The sequence below is a fragment of the Lonchura striata genome, chromosome 2 (assembly GCF_050655825.1).
Source record: "Lonchura striata isolate lonStrDom1 chromosome 2, ASM5065582v1, whole genome shotgun sequence".
Lineage (NCBI taxonomy): Eukaryota > Metazoa > Chordata > Aves > Passeriformes > Estrildidae > Lonchura > Lonchura striata.
This window is the reverse complement of record NC_140704.1, coordinates 24,639,345-24,655,000: the sequence shown is the minus strand read 5'-3', so window position 1 is coordinate 24,655,000 and position 15,656 is coordinate 24,639,345. Positions and strand designations below refer to the sequence as shown.

The 15,656-nt window shown below is 37.8% G+C and overlaps 1 protein-coding gene across 2 annotated transcripts in view; it reads right to left on the bottom strand.

The window, feature by feature from the left end:
* The window catches only part of CASD1 (CAS1 domain sialic acid O acetyltransferase 1), a 29,542-nt gene that overhangs the window by 1,006 nt on the left and 12,880 nt on the right, over positions 1-15,656 (bottom strand). For both annotated transcript variants that reach the window (XM_021538393.3, XM_031503835.3), the window contains exons 7-18: positions 14,589-14,712; positions 12,767-12,981; positions 11,383-11,808; positions 10,897-10,986; positions 10,221-10,340; positions 9,137-9,293; positions 7,549-7,628; positions 6,527-6,628; positions 4,421-4,561; positions 3,808-3,885; positions 2,779-2,871; positions 1-1,792 (exon numbers count right to left, since the gene is read on the bottom strand). The exon at positions 1-1,792 is cut by the window's left edge and continues 1,006 nt beyond it. In XM_021538393.3, the coding sequence (XP_021394068.1) occupies positions 1,526-1,792; positions 2,779-2,871; positions 3,808-3,885; positions 4,421-4,561; positions 6,527-6,628; positions 7,549-7,628; positions 9,137-9,293; positions 10,221-10,340; positions 10,897-10,986; positions 11,383-11,808; positions 12,767-12,981; positions 14,589-14,712 (1,893 nt within the window). In that variant the 3' untranslated portion in view covers positions 1-1,525. The remainder of the gene's footprint in view (positions 1,793-2,778; positions 2,872-3,807; positions 3,886-4,420; positions 4,562-6,526; positions 6,629-7,548; positions 7,629-9,136; positions 9,294-10,220; positions 10,341-10,896; positions 10,987-11,382; positions 11,809-12,766; positions 12,982-14,588; positions 14,713-15,656) is intronic.

Below are 15,656 nucleotides of genomic sequence, written 5' to 3'. Positions count from 1 at the left end.
TGCAATTCTGAGACTCAACCATCTGCATGCAACAAAGTTGACCACTCAATCCCTGCTCCTCATGATACCAACTGACTTGCATCCTCTTAAATGAAAATGTTATTACAGCAGAGAATATGGCACTAGTTCCCTAGTGAGAGCTAATTCAAGGTCACCTACAAACACAGGGAGAGGGTCAAAGATCACCATTCTCCTAAAATCTGATGGAGTGGATATGATGGGATTCCATCTGACTGAAAAAGGTCTTCCAAAAATTTCCCATCTTGAACTGAATCTCTAAAAATTATTCATTTGTTTGTTCACTGGGACTGTACACAGAACTACACACAGTTAAATTAATTTGTGAAGAATTTATGAAAAAGCAAACGACTTTAGGAAGAAAAGCAAATGACTTTAGGAAGAAAACCCAAATTCTCTTTATAAAAAAAATTAGTCTCAGAATTCATCGTGTTTGCTAAACACATCTTAAATTTCTAAAAAAACCCTCATAAAACATTATGTAAACTTGTATATAATCTTCAACCACTGAATTGATGAGTACTTCTTCCACATATCAAGGGTTACATATAACATGTATTACTCTTTCCAGCCCAAACACTAATCTCTAACCAGCAAGTTACCGCTGTGTTCAGAGCGCCGCCCCGGCCAGGCTCGTGCCGATGACGGCAGCGCGTGCTCCGCGCTGCGACAGCAGGAACAGCGCAGCCCCTCGTCCTGGGCAGCAGGAACAGCGCAGCCCCTCGTCCTGGGCAGCAGGAACAGCGCAGCCCCTCGTCCTGGGCAGCAGGAACAGCGCAGCCCCTCGTCCTTGGACAGCAGGAACAGCGCAGCCCCTCGTCCTGGACAGCAGGAACAGCGCAGCCCCTCGTCCTGGGCAGCAGGAACAGCGCAGCCCCTCGTCCTGGGCACCAGGAACAGCGCAGCCCCTCGTCCTTGGACAGCAGGAACAGCGCAGCCCCTCGTCCTGCGCAGCAGGAACAGCGCAGCCCCTCGTCCTGCGCAGCAGGAACAGCGCAGCCCCTCGTCCTGGACAGCAGGAACAGCGCAGCCCCTCGTCCTGGGCAGCAGGAACAGCGCAGCCCCTCGTCCTTGGACAGCAGGAACAGCGCAGCCCCTCGTCCTGGACAGCAGGAACAGCGCAGCCCCTCGTCCTGCGCAGCAGGAACAGCGCAGCCCCTCGTCCTGGGCAGCAGGAACAGCGCAGCCCCTCGTCCTGGGCTCACCAGCGCCGGCTGAATCCCGCGGTGTGCCCACGATACTGCTCAACCACTGCACTGCTTCATGTCTCGTTACAACAGATATGTAAACAGAAACAAACATCCAGTAGAAAAGACTCATTTTCACATGCAATTCTGTACAGTGCACTCTTGTTTCTCAGATTATTTGAGAAGGCTATTTCCACACAAAATATGTACATTTCCACTATATACATTTTCCACACGCTTAATTTAAATGTCTTCTTGTACCTCCAGTTGAGAATTTTTGTTCAGGCAGACACAAAGTAAACCTGAAGAAAGTTTCCAAGTTAATGCCTTGACTGATCTTGCATTGCTGAAAAGAAGTGTAGTCCAGAAAAAAATCCAGCTATGCACAGCAACCTTTTCAGCAGAGTTGAATTATCTTTAGGAACCACAATCTGTGCTAGATCATTAGTGATCTGAGAAATCTCATGTGCCACGCACACAAATATGAAAGTGCTGACAAGAACATTAAACATTGGATATCCAGGAATGAGCACCAAGATCCCCTTTGTGTCTGCTGCCAGCCAAATATGGTATTGGCAAATGAAGAGCTAAAAGAAAAAAGAAAATGTTTAACAGTACTTATATATGTAAATACTTTTACTTACCAAAAAACATATAATAATTACTATTGCATCAACTGACACTGTTCTGCTTAAGTTAGAAGCTGTTTTCCACTTCTCTTTGCTATAAAACAAAACCATGACCTTGTTAGATCACAGGGGATTTGCTTGACCCTTAACCAAATACAACTCAGGAGAGCATTAGATACATTCCACCTGAGCAGGGAAGAACCTGCCTCCCTCAGTTACTGTCTTTCTAGTGAGGGTCTGAACTGACATGCCTGCAAATAAGAGAGAACGCTTCACCTGCTGATGAATACACAGCTCCTTGGAGCTGATCAGCACATAAAACCCACCCGGAACTGGAATGTGAAATGTGATCCTTTTTAGCTACTCCATATACACTGTATTGCAATGAGCTTCTCCTAGAAATGTATTTTAGTAATACAATAAAATGCCACATTTACTGTCACTAAACAGCAAATAAAATGGAAAGTAAAAGAATTCCTACTGTTTCAAAATATACACTCAATGGAACAAGGTAAACTTGCATTAAGAAGGGGCTTATTTTCATTTCTTTATTAGTCTCAAAAAGCTTTCTAGGGCAAACACGTTTCTAAGTGTACCTACACTAGTAAGTATAATTAATGCAAATTCTTAAACTGGTCTAAATTTTTATCTTCCAACTGCATAAATCTCACAGCATACATAAGCATTTAAACCCCACTCTCACAACCTTAAATCACCCCACCCCCTAAACCAGCACAAGAATTAAGCTTGCTACTGTGAGACTGCTATTTCGGCCACAAATTTTAAGTGCAACCAAAGCTATAATGCTAAAAGAGGTCAAACACAAGAGCAGGGTATTTAGTAAGCCAATAAATGTTTTCTCTGTGTTATAGTCCAATCTAGACAATAACACCACGTTACATTTCTATGTTTTAATTCACTGTACTTCTGGTCATTCTACTTACCTCTAAAGAAATTTTGCCAAACCAGGCGAAGAATGAGCTATACACAGATCGGACATATCCAGGAATGTTCCTGATGAGGATGAAAGCTAAAATCTTTGGGTTTTTTTTTTTTAAAAAAAGGTACAACAAAGAAAGTGACTGTGGATGACAAGCCAAACAAACACATAAAAGGTGTATCTATTTTCACTACACTAAGTGCATCATGCATTAAAATTTCTTTAAAAGCTAATAAAAATATAAACCAAACAAAAATTCATGCCATTTATACTTAACAAAGTTGTATTGAAAGTAAAGATACTGTACACAAATGCTCACAGCATAGAAGGTCACATTTACATCTCCAGTAGAATCATGGCCTTGATGCTGACAGGTGTTACTACATGCCCCCCAGGCATGGTCACAAAACATGTTACACCATGCCAGCCTAAAATAAAGGTGGCCACAAATTTGAGTTAACCCTCAATTTTTAAAGAGAGGGTGTCAAGATGGAAAAAATAATATTAAAAATTAAGTCACTCTTGCTGCCCCTCAAGAGAGCAGGACAAAATAATGAGAAAAGAAACAGGGCACAGAATTAGACAGCTGGGGTATAGTGGGGCAGGGAACACGGCAAGAGGAACATCTAGATTTAAGAAAACCACATGCATGGCTCTGTGGCACACCTCTTCTCTGCCTGGAAGTCCTGTAAGTTGCTTCCTACACTAATACCTCCCCAAAACTCCTGCTTTTCTACATCTTTCTTCTCTTCCACTGTTATGCAAATAGTCAAAAGCTGGGTTTGGATCTAAATGGTGCATATGAAACCTACACTAAGGACATCCAGATAAATCAAAACCACAATCACAGTGTGCAATTTCAGTGCTTAAATGCAATGAAAAACTGACTAAGGTTACTTAACTTTTTCACTTTCAGACACAGGAATGAAGCTCGATATCTGACATTCCATGCAAAAGCACAAATATATTTTAAAAAAGCTCAAATAAGAACAGACCAGATTCTATCACAGTATTCAAAAGGACTAATAATTACCTGTACCACAGAAACAGAAGGATGTAGCTCATTGCACTCTGTCTTGTTTTTACAGCTACTAGCCCAAATAGAGTAGGTCTAAAAGATATTAAAAAATTAGTCTGTGTAGCAATTATACGTACATATAAAAATGAAACAAGAGTGTATCTTGAATTGTTTTAGCATTCACTAAAATTAGGTTCACTAATATGCGGGACACTAAAAGAAAAAAAACTACATGACAACCTTCATGTTTCTCTCAAATTCTTCTTTGCAACTAATGAATACTTCTCTGATAAATAATTCTTAATACAATATTTTTCATCAAAAATAGACAGGCAATCAAGTGTGGAGATAAGAGCTATGTTATCTACCATGTTACTTTTATGATCCAGTTTTCTTTTAAGCTTTGAAATAAACTGAAAGAGTAATGATGTTTTCATCTGCATCTGACTGAACAGAAATATTTTAGAGAGTAGATAGGTAGGGCTGTACAGAAAAGCCCAGCTGAAATATCTCCAGATAAAGAATTGATTTCTCAAGGTTTGTTAGATATTACTGACTAAACAACAATTTCAAAAAACTTATTTTTCAGATATTATACTGATTATACTAGGTTATAATAGATACTAACCAAAAAGGACACAATTGAAATAAATAACAAAACATTTGAAACTCTGTTGGAGAAAAGAGGATCTCCTTTTCCTTCTGATATCATCTGATGTTTCTGCAGTGCCAGATAAATAAAAGCAAACAGCATCCCATGAAAAACCACCTGCAAAAGACAAACATAATGCAATTAATATTTCATGGCTTTTACAAGTACTTCAGGTATAAACTCTTAATAGAAATGCTACCAGATAAAGTAGTTCTAAAGCTATGTTTAAGAAGGTCCTTTCCCAGATTTACTGAAGCAAACAAAACCAGACTTTCTACACAAGACAGTCATAGACTGCATTTTTAACTCAAAACCTACAAATAAATATCCTTTACTAATGTTTCAGAGAGCATTAAAGACACAACAATGAAATTTCAAGAAGCTTTCAAGTACCTACTATCCCCTCTACAATCTATGACACCACTGAAAAGGCTTTTGTTGATTCTTCTCAGGGTTCTGAAGGTCAGGGTGACCCCTGAGATTGTAAAGAGTCTTTTCTTCCCTAGCCCGTGCAGCCAAAGAAGGAGCCTGGAATGTGTCCGATTGCGCTTTCAAGGTTGTTTGTTTTTCCTTATCTAGAACATTCTTTCTCTGACCTGCTGAAGTCCATCCAGAAAGGAAGCCATGGCAATCTGCCTCAAGCCTCAGGTGGATCCCACATTATATACTCAGAACTACATATGTATGTTTATAATTTCTTTACCAATACCTATGACCTATGTTAAGACTGTGAATCTCTACCTTGAACCCATAGAAAAGTGTCACCATCACACCAAGACATGGAAGACAAGACGAAGGAAAAGAAGGCTAGGACATGCCCAAATTCCTCCATCTTGACCCTCTAGATTATATTCTAAAATACCCCAAATTTCTACTTTTCCACCCTGTGTTAGTTCAAATATCACTACTAGAACCCTTGTGACTTGTAATTCCTCATATAAAAGTGACAGCTTTTTCCACAGGCTAAAATCGAAGCCACTTCTTGCCAAGGTCTCTGAGACCCCTGCCAGGGTCCTGAGACAGCCAGGGCAGCCAGAGGGATGTTCTGGACTCCAACAGCTTTCTCTGGGGAAAAACCACAAATCTCTGGCTTTTTCCCAAACTGGCAGGTGAAAACATTCAAGAAGCAGGACAAGTGCTTCCCTCTCTCACAGACACAATTCTTCAATAGAGTGTTTTACAATCTTACGCTAAGCTGCCATCAGCTGGCAACATGAGGCCATTTCAGGCCCACACAGTGCTTGCCCTCTGTATTTATTTTGAGCTCTGCTCTTCAGCAGCACCACCCAACCCACAGTCCTCCCAGAGCCCAGCAGTGAGTGTGGGCTGCCAGGCAGGGTGTGCTGCTGCCGGGCAGCCCCGGTGTGACACCGCTCTGCCACCCAGACTTGGCCTCTCAGAGGCCCCAGGGGGACACAGGTGGGACCAATCCCATTAAGGGTCAAGTTCAGCATTTAGAGGCTTCCATTAAGGGTCAAGTTCAGCATTTAAAGGCTTCCATCTTAGAAACTCCACTTCCCTTTGCCAAGAAGTAAAGGAAAAAAGAGCAAAGTCTCCCTCTTCTATTTCCCCACACTGCAGGATCAACAATTGGAAGGAAAGCACTTTCCCAGTGGAAAATAATTTAAAAATACGTGCAAGAGTAGTCTGGTTTGGGCACCAAGACCCTGATTTTAATGTTTCATATGTTACCTTAAAATAAATATATCCTTAATTGATACAACTTCCAAAAAGTATTATTAAGAAAGCTACCACAGTAATTTTCCTTGTCTTTCAACAGCCTGAAGTGCTACAGGTGTTAAATTTTCACAGTAAAATTTTTGAGAAAAGACAGATCCAGGACAAGATACTTCATTTTTTTAATCCAGAAGCAAATAAATCAACCTCCATCTTTTTAAGCAAGTCTTTAAATATGATAATGACAGACATTTGCAGAACTAAAGTGGGTGCAGCTTAGTCCTTCATTAAACACTTGGGCAAACTCCTGTTTTCTCTGGAGGGAAGGAAAACAACCCTCCCTCTTCCCACAGATTAAAACATACATTTAAAAGACAAGTAAAAATTTATGCAAATGTTACATACGTAGCGATCCAGCTTCCACCTAAACCACCATTCATAGACATTGCCATTCAGTTCAAAACACTTGGACAATGGCCAAAAGGAAAATATCTTCTCAAATGCACCCTGTAAAGGATAAACATGGAAAAAGCATCAACACTACATCAACTGTATTTACTAAATTTAAATCAATAACATGTTTAATATTATTCTACCCATATTTCACTAGCTATACGGCACAGGTGAAAAAACAACAGGATTCCTTAGAAGTCTTTCCCCCACAAAAAAAACCAAAAAAACCCCAAAAAAATAAAGGAAAAAAGGAAAAGAAAAAAAACTTCACATGAGAGAGAGTTTGAGTTTTGCCTCCCCTTAAGGTATTTGCACACCTTCCATTTTGTACTGCTCCTCACAGAGAGAGACCTATTAACAGTCTGCGATAAGGAATATACACCCTACAGGTTGTGATAAGGATTATGCATTCCACAGGTTGTGATAAGGAATATGCACTCCAAGACTACAGTTCAACAGGCTGAAAACCAGTGAGGGATTAAAACCACACAACCCCTCTGTTCTGGAGAGACAAACTCTGTCCTGACTTCTGTCAGCTGCACTTACAGCATGCAAGGAGTCGCTACTTTAGCCTGAGAACCAATCTTTTGATGTGGTGTCAAAGCCAACACTAGGTCTCTAAGAGACACAGAACTTAATTATCACCATATCACCACATGCATGCTGGCAAAACCCAGAAACTCTAAGCACATAAAAAAACCCCACCCCAAACCCAAAAGCATAGGCCCTCAGATTTACTACATTCACAGTAGTACATTGAAAATATGTCAAACATAACAAACCAATGAGTAAGACACACAGTTGTGGGTTTTCCCAGCACCCACACCAATTCAAGTATGAGCAGAAATCAAAAGGTTAATTTTTTTTTTTCTTCTGTGTTTATGATACTGGAGCTATGAGCACATCAAAAAGTAGAGACGGGTAATAATATAGTCTTAGGTCATTAAGGATAAATATAGCCAGGATTTACAAACCTGAGAATATGACAGAAAATATATACATATCAGTAAGCAAATCAGTTTCAGGAGTAAGCCAAAGTGCCACAGGCAGTTCCCTGAGGAAGAAATAAATTAATCATTATACTGTCATTAATGTTTCAAAATAAAACCCCAGGACACATTAAGTAATAACTGCCAATTAATTAGTGTAGCTATGCCTTGTAAGAGATCCATTCATAAATGTTCAAATATTTCCAACAATATTTTATCACTATCTACATTTAAATTTTACTTTCAGCCATAAACATTCACAGCAACTAAAAAGTTATTAAGCCTAAATGAAGCCTCATGTCTAAGACAGGGACAAAATATATAAAGAAGAGAATTTAGGTGTTCAGACAGAAACACTGTTTTAAAACCTCTGCTTTCCCAAACACTCTGCACAGGTAGTCCTTATTCTAGGTGAATGTAAATAAATATATACATAAAAATGCCTGCCTTTTGTTAGGTGAAATGAGTAAATATTACTACACTTTGAGATACCAGCTTTTCCAAAGTACAACTGCAGGTCATTAAGGACAAGTATCTTGTTGAAACAAGACTGAGAAACTACTTTTCAAAACTGTCAACTGATACTAAGCTCTACCCAAACCTCAGCATTGCAACAGAGATCATCTGCCTCTTCGACCATATAAACTGGCAGCTGTAAACAGGATCATAAACAACTGAAAGTCATCACTGAAAGATTTTCTAGTTTCACAGTACCCTATTACTCCAAAGTACACAAGAGTAATTTCTCTGTTTCTGGAAGAGAAGTGCCTTTGTAGAAAAAAAAATTGAAGACATTTGCCTTCAAGATAGCTTGTAAAACTAACTATTATTTAAGAGTATTTTTGCAACATCTATTCCTGTTATATATTTGGTATATTTCGTGATCATATCTTCAGGCTATCAAATGGGGATATTCCTCCATCAATAGGGAATGAGGATTTAAGGCCGTTAAGGTTTTAATTCTAATTCAGGCAAATTAAATAATAAGCATTTACCACATGCTTTACAGCTTTTCAATGAACTGCAACACATAAACTGGGATTTCACTTCAATTTTTATTTAAAATATTTGTACTACAAGACATACTTCTGATAGCTCATATAACCTAAGACACTAGGATAGCAAGTCCCATGTTCTTATTTCACCAGTTAAGGCAGAATTGGTGCTCAAGCTGGACAGACACCTTGGCAACACAGAACAAGAAAGTCTAAACACTCCTTGTTCACATTGCACCCCAAGTGCATGACAGACACTGCCTAGGCCCCAGCAAGCAAAGTCAGTGCAACCTATGGTTTTCATTTCCATTCAGTAAAATTACAATTCTTACAAAACACATTCCTGATCAAAACCTATTAAAAAGTATTCTAATCTGACTGTAACCAGAGGCAGAGTTTAGTCATCACCTGTTATATTTTTCAATTGAACTAATTCACCTATGACAAACTGTATTTCTGTAAGCAGCTGTTCAGCATAGTTTGACTAACAAAGAAACTGAGATCTAAATGCCATTTCTTTATGTTATAATTGTAATAACATACATATTTTATACCAGAAAGAAAAAAAGAAATCTTACCATTTGCTTTCTTCTGGACAATCTGAGGCCATACACCTAAGGTCACGTAAATTATCATAAACCAGACAGTGACTAATGGCACAAAATAGTAGAATTGGTAAGGTCGGTCCATCACTATGCACAGTACCACAACCAAGAAATTGAGACGAAATAAAACCTGGGGGTTGTCAGAGGAGAGAAGACAGAGGATATGTAAACTGGAAGGCAAAGCTGAGAAAGATGAGGAAATGTTCCTTTAGCACTGTACAAAAATATCTATGTATTTTACATTGAAACATGGATCAAGTAGCACAGGGAACATCAGCAGAGCAGTATAAGACTGTAGACTCATAATGTGGTTCTGGACCTGTTCTACCCTGACTTGCTTGGGTAGAGACTGCAATGAAAATAGGGGTAATCTGATCTGACTACTTCCCAGGCTGGGGACCAAGTGCTCCAGTTGCTGGATACTGTTAATTATTAAGTCTCTTTTTTCACCCCCAAAAGCTACCTAGGCTAGCTCAGTTAAAGCCAGGATAATGCCATCACCAGGCTGTAAACGTACGTTTAATAAGCACAATGACCCGAGTTACAGGATAACGCAAGACCTAACGGCAATAAAAGATATGTATTAGAAAAAAAATTAAAGTACTACAGCATATGCTGCAAAACTAGGAGAAAAGCCACAAAACCAGGTATGTTGTCAGTGTTATTATGGTGTGAAAATTGTTTTTCTTTATTAATAAATGTAGGCTCCAGTCCACTGTCTTTGGAAGCCCATCTGGCTCATTACTTACATATTGCTATATACTGTACATTGCTACTGCAATGGAATTGCTATTTATTAGAAAATACTTGTCTTGTAATTTAGAAGTGTAAATACTGGCAGTTTGTACATTGTAAGTATCATTTATACAGTTTAAGTACGTATTAGACAAACACTACCAATTAAACAGCTCAGATTACATAGACACAACAGCCATTTTCATTGTTTAAACCTTGGTTAAGTGATCTGATGTCACATTATTTAGCGAGTATGGATATATTATGGATATCTTGCTATCTGACAAATTCATTTATAAAAATTGTAGGCAGATATTCTTACCTGACACACTCTGTATACACCAAAGTCCCCTTTTACCCAAAAATATGAGAAGTGCCCATAACCTGTTTGAAACAGATATGCAGCAACCAGAACTCGAATGTGCATGTACACAGGCAAAAACTGTTGAGAGAAATAAAGTACCTTTTATAAATGTCCACATAAATATTTTTGGCTTTCCTTCCCCTCCCCTCTTTTATGCTATTTCTGCATCACAGAAAATCAGATTTAACTTTTAAGAAAAGGAACACTATAGTACATTGCCCCATTTCTTACTAAGCTCTTTTGGTGTCCTAACCTCTGATGTTAAAATCAATCTTTTCAATTTATTGCTCTACACTTGCCACATTCTATTACTAGTTATGAGAGACTTAAGAAGCACTCTTTGGAAGCTCACCTTCAACAGTTTCAAGTCGCTAGCAATTAAAAATAAATTAATGCAATATTCTACACAGAGGAAACACTTTTTTACTGGTCAAGTAATGTACAGAATGATTTTATCAATTAAATCTACAGTTAGAGAGAAAAACTAACTCTGCTAATACCATGTTTAAAACTACAGAAACAACAGCATTATTTATTCATTCTATTCAGTTCTAATGCCCATTTACACTTTCTTTTGAAATAACATACACAAAATGCATTCCCCCTAAAAGCAAAAGAAATTCAAATCACTTACAGTGCTTGCTCCAGAGATATGATAAATCAAAATAACAAGTTGCATCCAGCCCTTCCATTCATCAGTCTGTTCTCTATTTAACACTTTAGTCTAATGTAAAACAAAACAAGAGTGTTGCTATTCCAAAAAGAACAAGGAACTTCTATAAAATGAGGAGAAAAAATTCAAACAATAAACCAATTTATGGGTAAATGGGTCTCAATTGCAAAAGTCTTGTCTACTAGGCACAAATTTAACATGATTTAAATTCTTTTCCAGCTGAGCTCTGATCAATTCCAGTTTGAAAGAGCGAAAATTACTAAAGTGGTGACAATCCATGTGGCTTCAAAAAGCCTTTGCATCTAATTATATGCAAACATTATACCATATTTTTTGCAGGCGAGTTATACTGACTTCAAAAAATTAACCTTGAATACTTAGAAATGGGTTATTTTACATACAACTTAGGAAACAATGTTTTAAGTGGGATGTCAATGTGATCATTACCTCTTTGGTATTTTCAGTATAAAATACCCCCAAAACCAAGATATAGACGATTGGTATGAAGAAAGATGAATGTGTGTAAAATTTATTTTCCTTCATGAAAAGATTTGCTCTGTCACACAGATAAAAATAGGTCATGATTAGACCAAGTTTGCAAAAGCAGTGTAATAGCATCTCTAAGGTAGAAACATTAGGTGTGCTGATGGCAGGTTTCTTCTCCTCTCCGCTTTCCAAATCAGTGCATGTTTTGTTCTTCCGATAATTATTCCGATGAATTAAGCTGATAATTAAATATCCAAAAATGGACAAAGTAAAGAAACAGAAAGCTATCTTCTGTATCAGAGTAAGAGGAGGCTGAGGCTGGCAGCAGGAGCCATCAATGGGCTTCATTATTTTATTGCAGTAGACATTCATAAGAATCATTGCATTCTGTAAAAGAAACAGTTTTAGCAATTAATTTCTAATAAAAAAGTTAACATTTTCATCAAAAGAAATTTTCTTCTGCATCATGTGCTGACAGACATGCAATTCTCCCTTATCATTACAAAAATAAAATCTTCCAGTTCCACAATACACCAAGTTGCATTCAACAGTCCAGTCAAAACACTTCTTCCAAACAAAAAATACTTAAACTTCCAGAGGTAAGCAAAAATGGCTAATCTTGGAAGAGGAGGGCTCCCTCTACTAGTAGAAGGTCTGTAAATGAAAAACAGATCACAAACTTGGGTTCTAAAGGGGCACAGTAATGTAAATCTCTAAAACATGACGGTGATACTGAAACATGTGGTAAGATGACATTTAGTTCATCCAGTACTTTAAAGCAACTTAAACCTGCAAAGAAATTGAACCAAAAGTGACATAATGGGAGAGCTCTTTCACAAAAAGGGCAGGCTGAAAAGCTCAGAGAGGCTCACTGCATGCATATACATGTTGGCTAGTAAAAGAGAAGGAATAAAGTTAGAGGCACTCCATGCAGCCAGGGAGATCTATACTGTATGTTTGTTATCTTCTTCATGCTCCTTACCAAAGCAAATTTTCTGGACACATAGGGGGAAATTTAAGAAATACTTCTCAGCACTGCTTTACAAGTCATTACCACCTTAAATCATTCATACACATGAAAGCATGAAGTTTGCACTCAGGATCTGAAAGATCTAGTGGATTAACAGCCATTTTAAAATGGTTATGCACTAATGTGTTTGCTATTATGTTTTTTAAAATCCCTATAAAAGCGACTGGATTCCCACCCACTGGAATTTTCTGAACAAAATTCCCTGATGAATGCAGTCCTCATTACATCCATACTGATTGCAGTTGCAGAACATTCATTTCAGATCTTGTTTTACTATTAATACTTTTAATGTTGACCAGTGATAAAAACACTTACTGTATCTCTGCTTGATTCAGGGAGATGCAGGCCATCTGCAGACTTCATGATAGTTTCTTGTGCTATCAATTTTGATACACTGAACACTTTAACTTTAGCTTTGGAATTTCGAGAGCTGCTGTTCAGAATACGAACAGCTGCTTCATTATAAGCATCTATTTTCGCATTAGTGATCATCTTCCGACTTTCACTCAGCATATCTTCATAAACAGGATCTGAATTTCGAAGGACGAAGAATGAACACATTAACCTTGTACTTATCAATTAGTTTCCTTAGCTCAAGTTGCACAGGCTACTTTCATTTCAGAGCTGTTTATCGCAAAATGTTCTTATCACCATTCCCTATTAATGCATATGGAGTTGTAGGTTAGAAAGCTCTGGCCAGACATGAGTGCTTGCTTTAACTTCTCTGAATCCAGGAAAAACAGATAATGCTAAACTGCAGAGCTGCTTATGCTTTCTCTCAGCAATGGAATCACCCAAGAAAAGACTCCAAAGGAAAAAGGGCAGAAGACAGGCAACAGAATAGACACATTTAAAAAACCCACCAACTTTCTCAAACCCTCTTTTCTTCTGTGGAAAAAAAAAAAACAAAACAGCTCTTCACTTCTCATAGGCCATAAATATTTTCCACTTGCTTCTGTTGATTCCAGTTTAACTTATGGGAGAATCTCAGTTTTACAGGAAAAAAAATCAACTTAATTGCCTACAGGCTTCAGAAATCATGTAAAGCTTAAAAAAAAGTGATATGGGGTCAGCTACAGGTCTTTAAGTTCCTGTGAAAAGCTCCTGCTGTGACACACTCTGTGAGATGCAGATTTATTTACTTTAGGTACATCATGCCTATGTTTGGATAATCAATGTCTTGACAACTCTGTACAGACTGCTTATCCTCCTACTTGGGCCATTAAAGAGCTTGGAGATTATGTAAATGGGCTAGGTCCTTAACAGTACCATGGTGGGACAATCTGACAGCTAACTGCTTCTGGTATAAAAAAAACATGGTTTTGAAAGGAATGGGAGACTAATTTCTTGATTCAGATTTACCTCTAGAACCATCTTTGATAGGAGCTTGGATGTGTGTGTAAGGGTACAGCTGGGTATATTGCTAACAGGGCTCAAAATCTGCCTATGTTTCTAACTAAGGTGATGACAATCTAAAATAGTAAGTCCTGTGGCAGAGAAACCAGGAGAACATTCTACCTATGAGCTCATGTTTCAGGGAAATATTTTAGTTTTATTGAAGAAAAGCAAAACAGTCTAAGCTTGGTGATATAATAAAAATCTCACTAACTCATTGTGAGCCATGATTTCTTGTCAGAGCGTAGAGAAACAAGTTTCATTCTAAAGATTTAAATTCTTAATATTTTCAACAGTGTATCCATTCTAGACACAGAGGGTGCACTTGTTGTTGAACAAGAGGTTGCTCTTCTATTATTAATATAATCTGAAAATTCAACTGAACAGAACTACAGGAATACTGCTGTTGCATGCATATGTGTTCTTGACTCCCAGGAGGTATGTATGGAGCACAGCACAGGGAGAATAGACCTTCCATGTTGAGTCTGAGAGTAAGCTAGCAAAGAATTAAGAGTTCATAAGGCAGAAGTTTTTCCTGCTAGAGCTTTGAAATCTCTATCAGTAGAAGCAGCTATTTAGGTACCAGCTTAGTTATGATTGCAAGAAAGGATAGACTGAAGCTCAACCAACATCTTTTTCAATCTGCAAGTAAACAGTATGGATTAAGTTTTCAATATCCTACAGCATAATGATTCAACAGACAGTGAGGTTAAAAATTGTTACCTACTGTTCATTACTTTACCTTGTAAGACCCAGTAAACATCACTACTTATTGCTAATTTTTCCAAAAGAGGTGCAATTGAAGTGATATTGATTTTATATTGTGCAAGGGCTTCGTTGCTGCCATTGTGAATCTTGATAGACCACTGGAGAAAAACAGAAATAAATTCAGAACATGTATGTCTGAGGACTCTCAATTAATTGATTCCCTTGTTCCATTTGTAGCTAACTTTATTATTTCTATATAGCTAGATTTCTTCAGTTTTCTATTCAAAAGTGTTAAAAATTCTTTTGGACCAAGCAGCTGTCCAGACAGACAATTTCATTCAACCACACCATCCAAATAAAGAGTATTTAACATTCAACTTATGTGTATATTTGACTTTTCATAAATTAAATGACACAAGATGTTTTAATTCGAAGTCTCCTGGTTTGCTATTGAAAAATCTTGGCCAGTTCAATCAATTCCCCTCTAGACTGACTACAGCAAGAGATGCATGCAAACAAAACTTGATGGTGGTATCAAGTTCCATCTGTTTTGCAGATATCCACAAAGGGGAAAAAAAAACCCAAAAAACTGAACAAGAGCCATTTTAATTTCTGGTTTAATCTTCTATAGGAAACCCCTGGGAGAATGCTATAGCCACTCAAGAATTGCTCCTAACTTTTGAAAATTATTTCCCCCACTGTATGAAAAATGGAGGCAGCTTTCTTTTAAAGTGTTACTGTATCTCAACTGACTTAGTAAAAACTAAAAAAAGCAAAACCATTACAATTAGCCTAAATGTAGCAAACTCTATTTATCTCTAAATAGCCACATAAAAAATTCATTGTAAGACAAGTGCATGATTAATGCATTTCCTGAAAATATTATTCAATATAAATTAATACTTCATGAAACCAAATAACATACAGCTGCTCTGAGAACTCACACTGGAAAAAAAGCAGCAGTTTCTCCCAGCAGCTAAATACTTAATTTGAAACACCAACAGTATTTAACAGACAGTTAAAGCAGCACATTCCATACAACATGAAGTCAGGAATTAAGAAGCAGAGCACAGTAGTGACATTCTCAGAGAAGCTCCTTCTC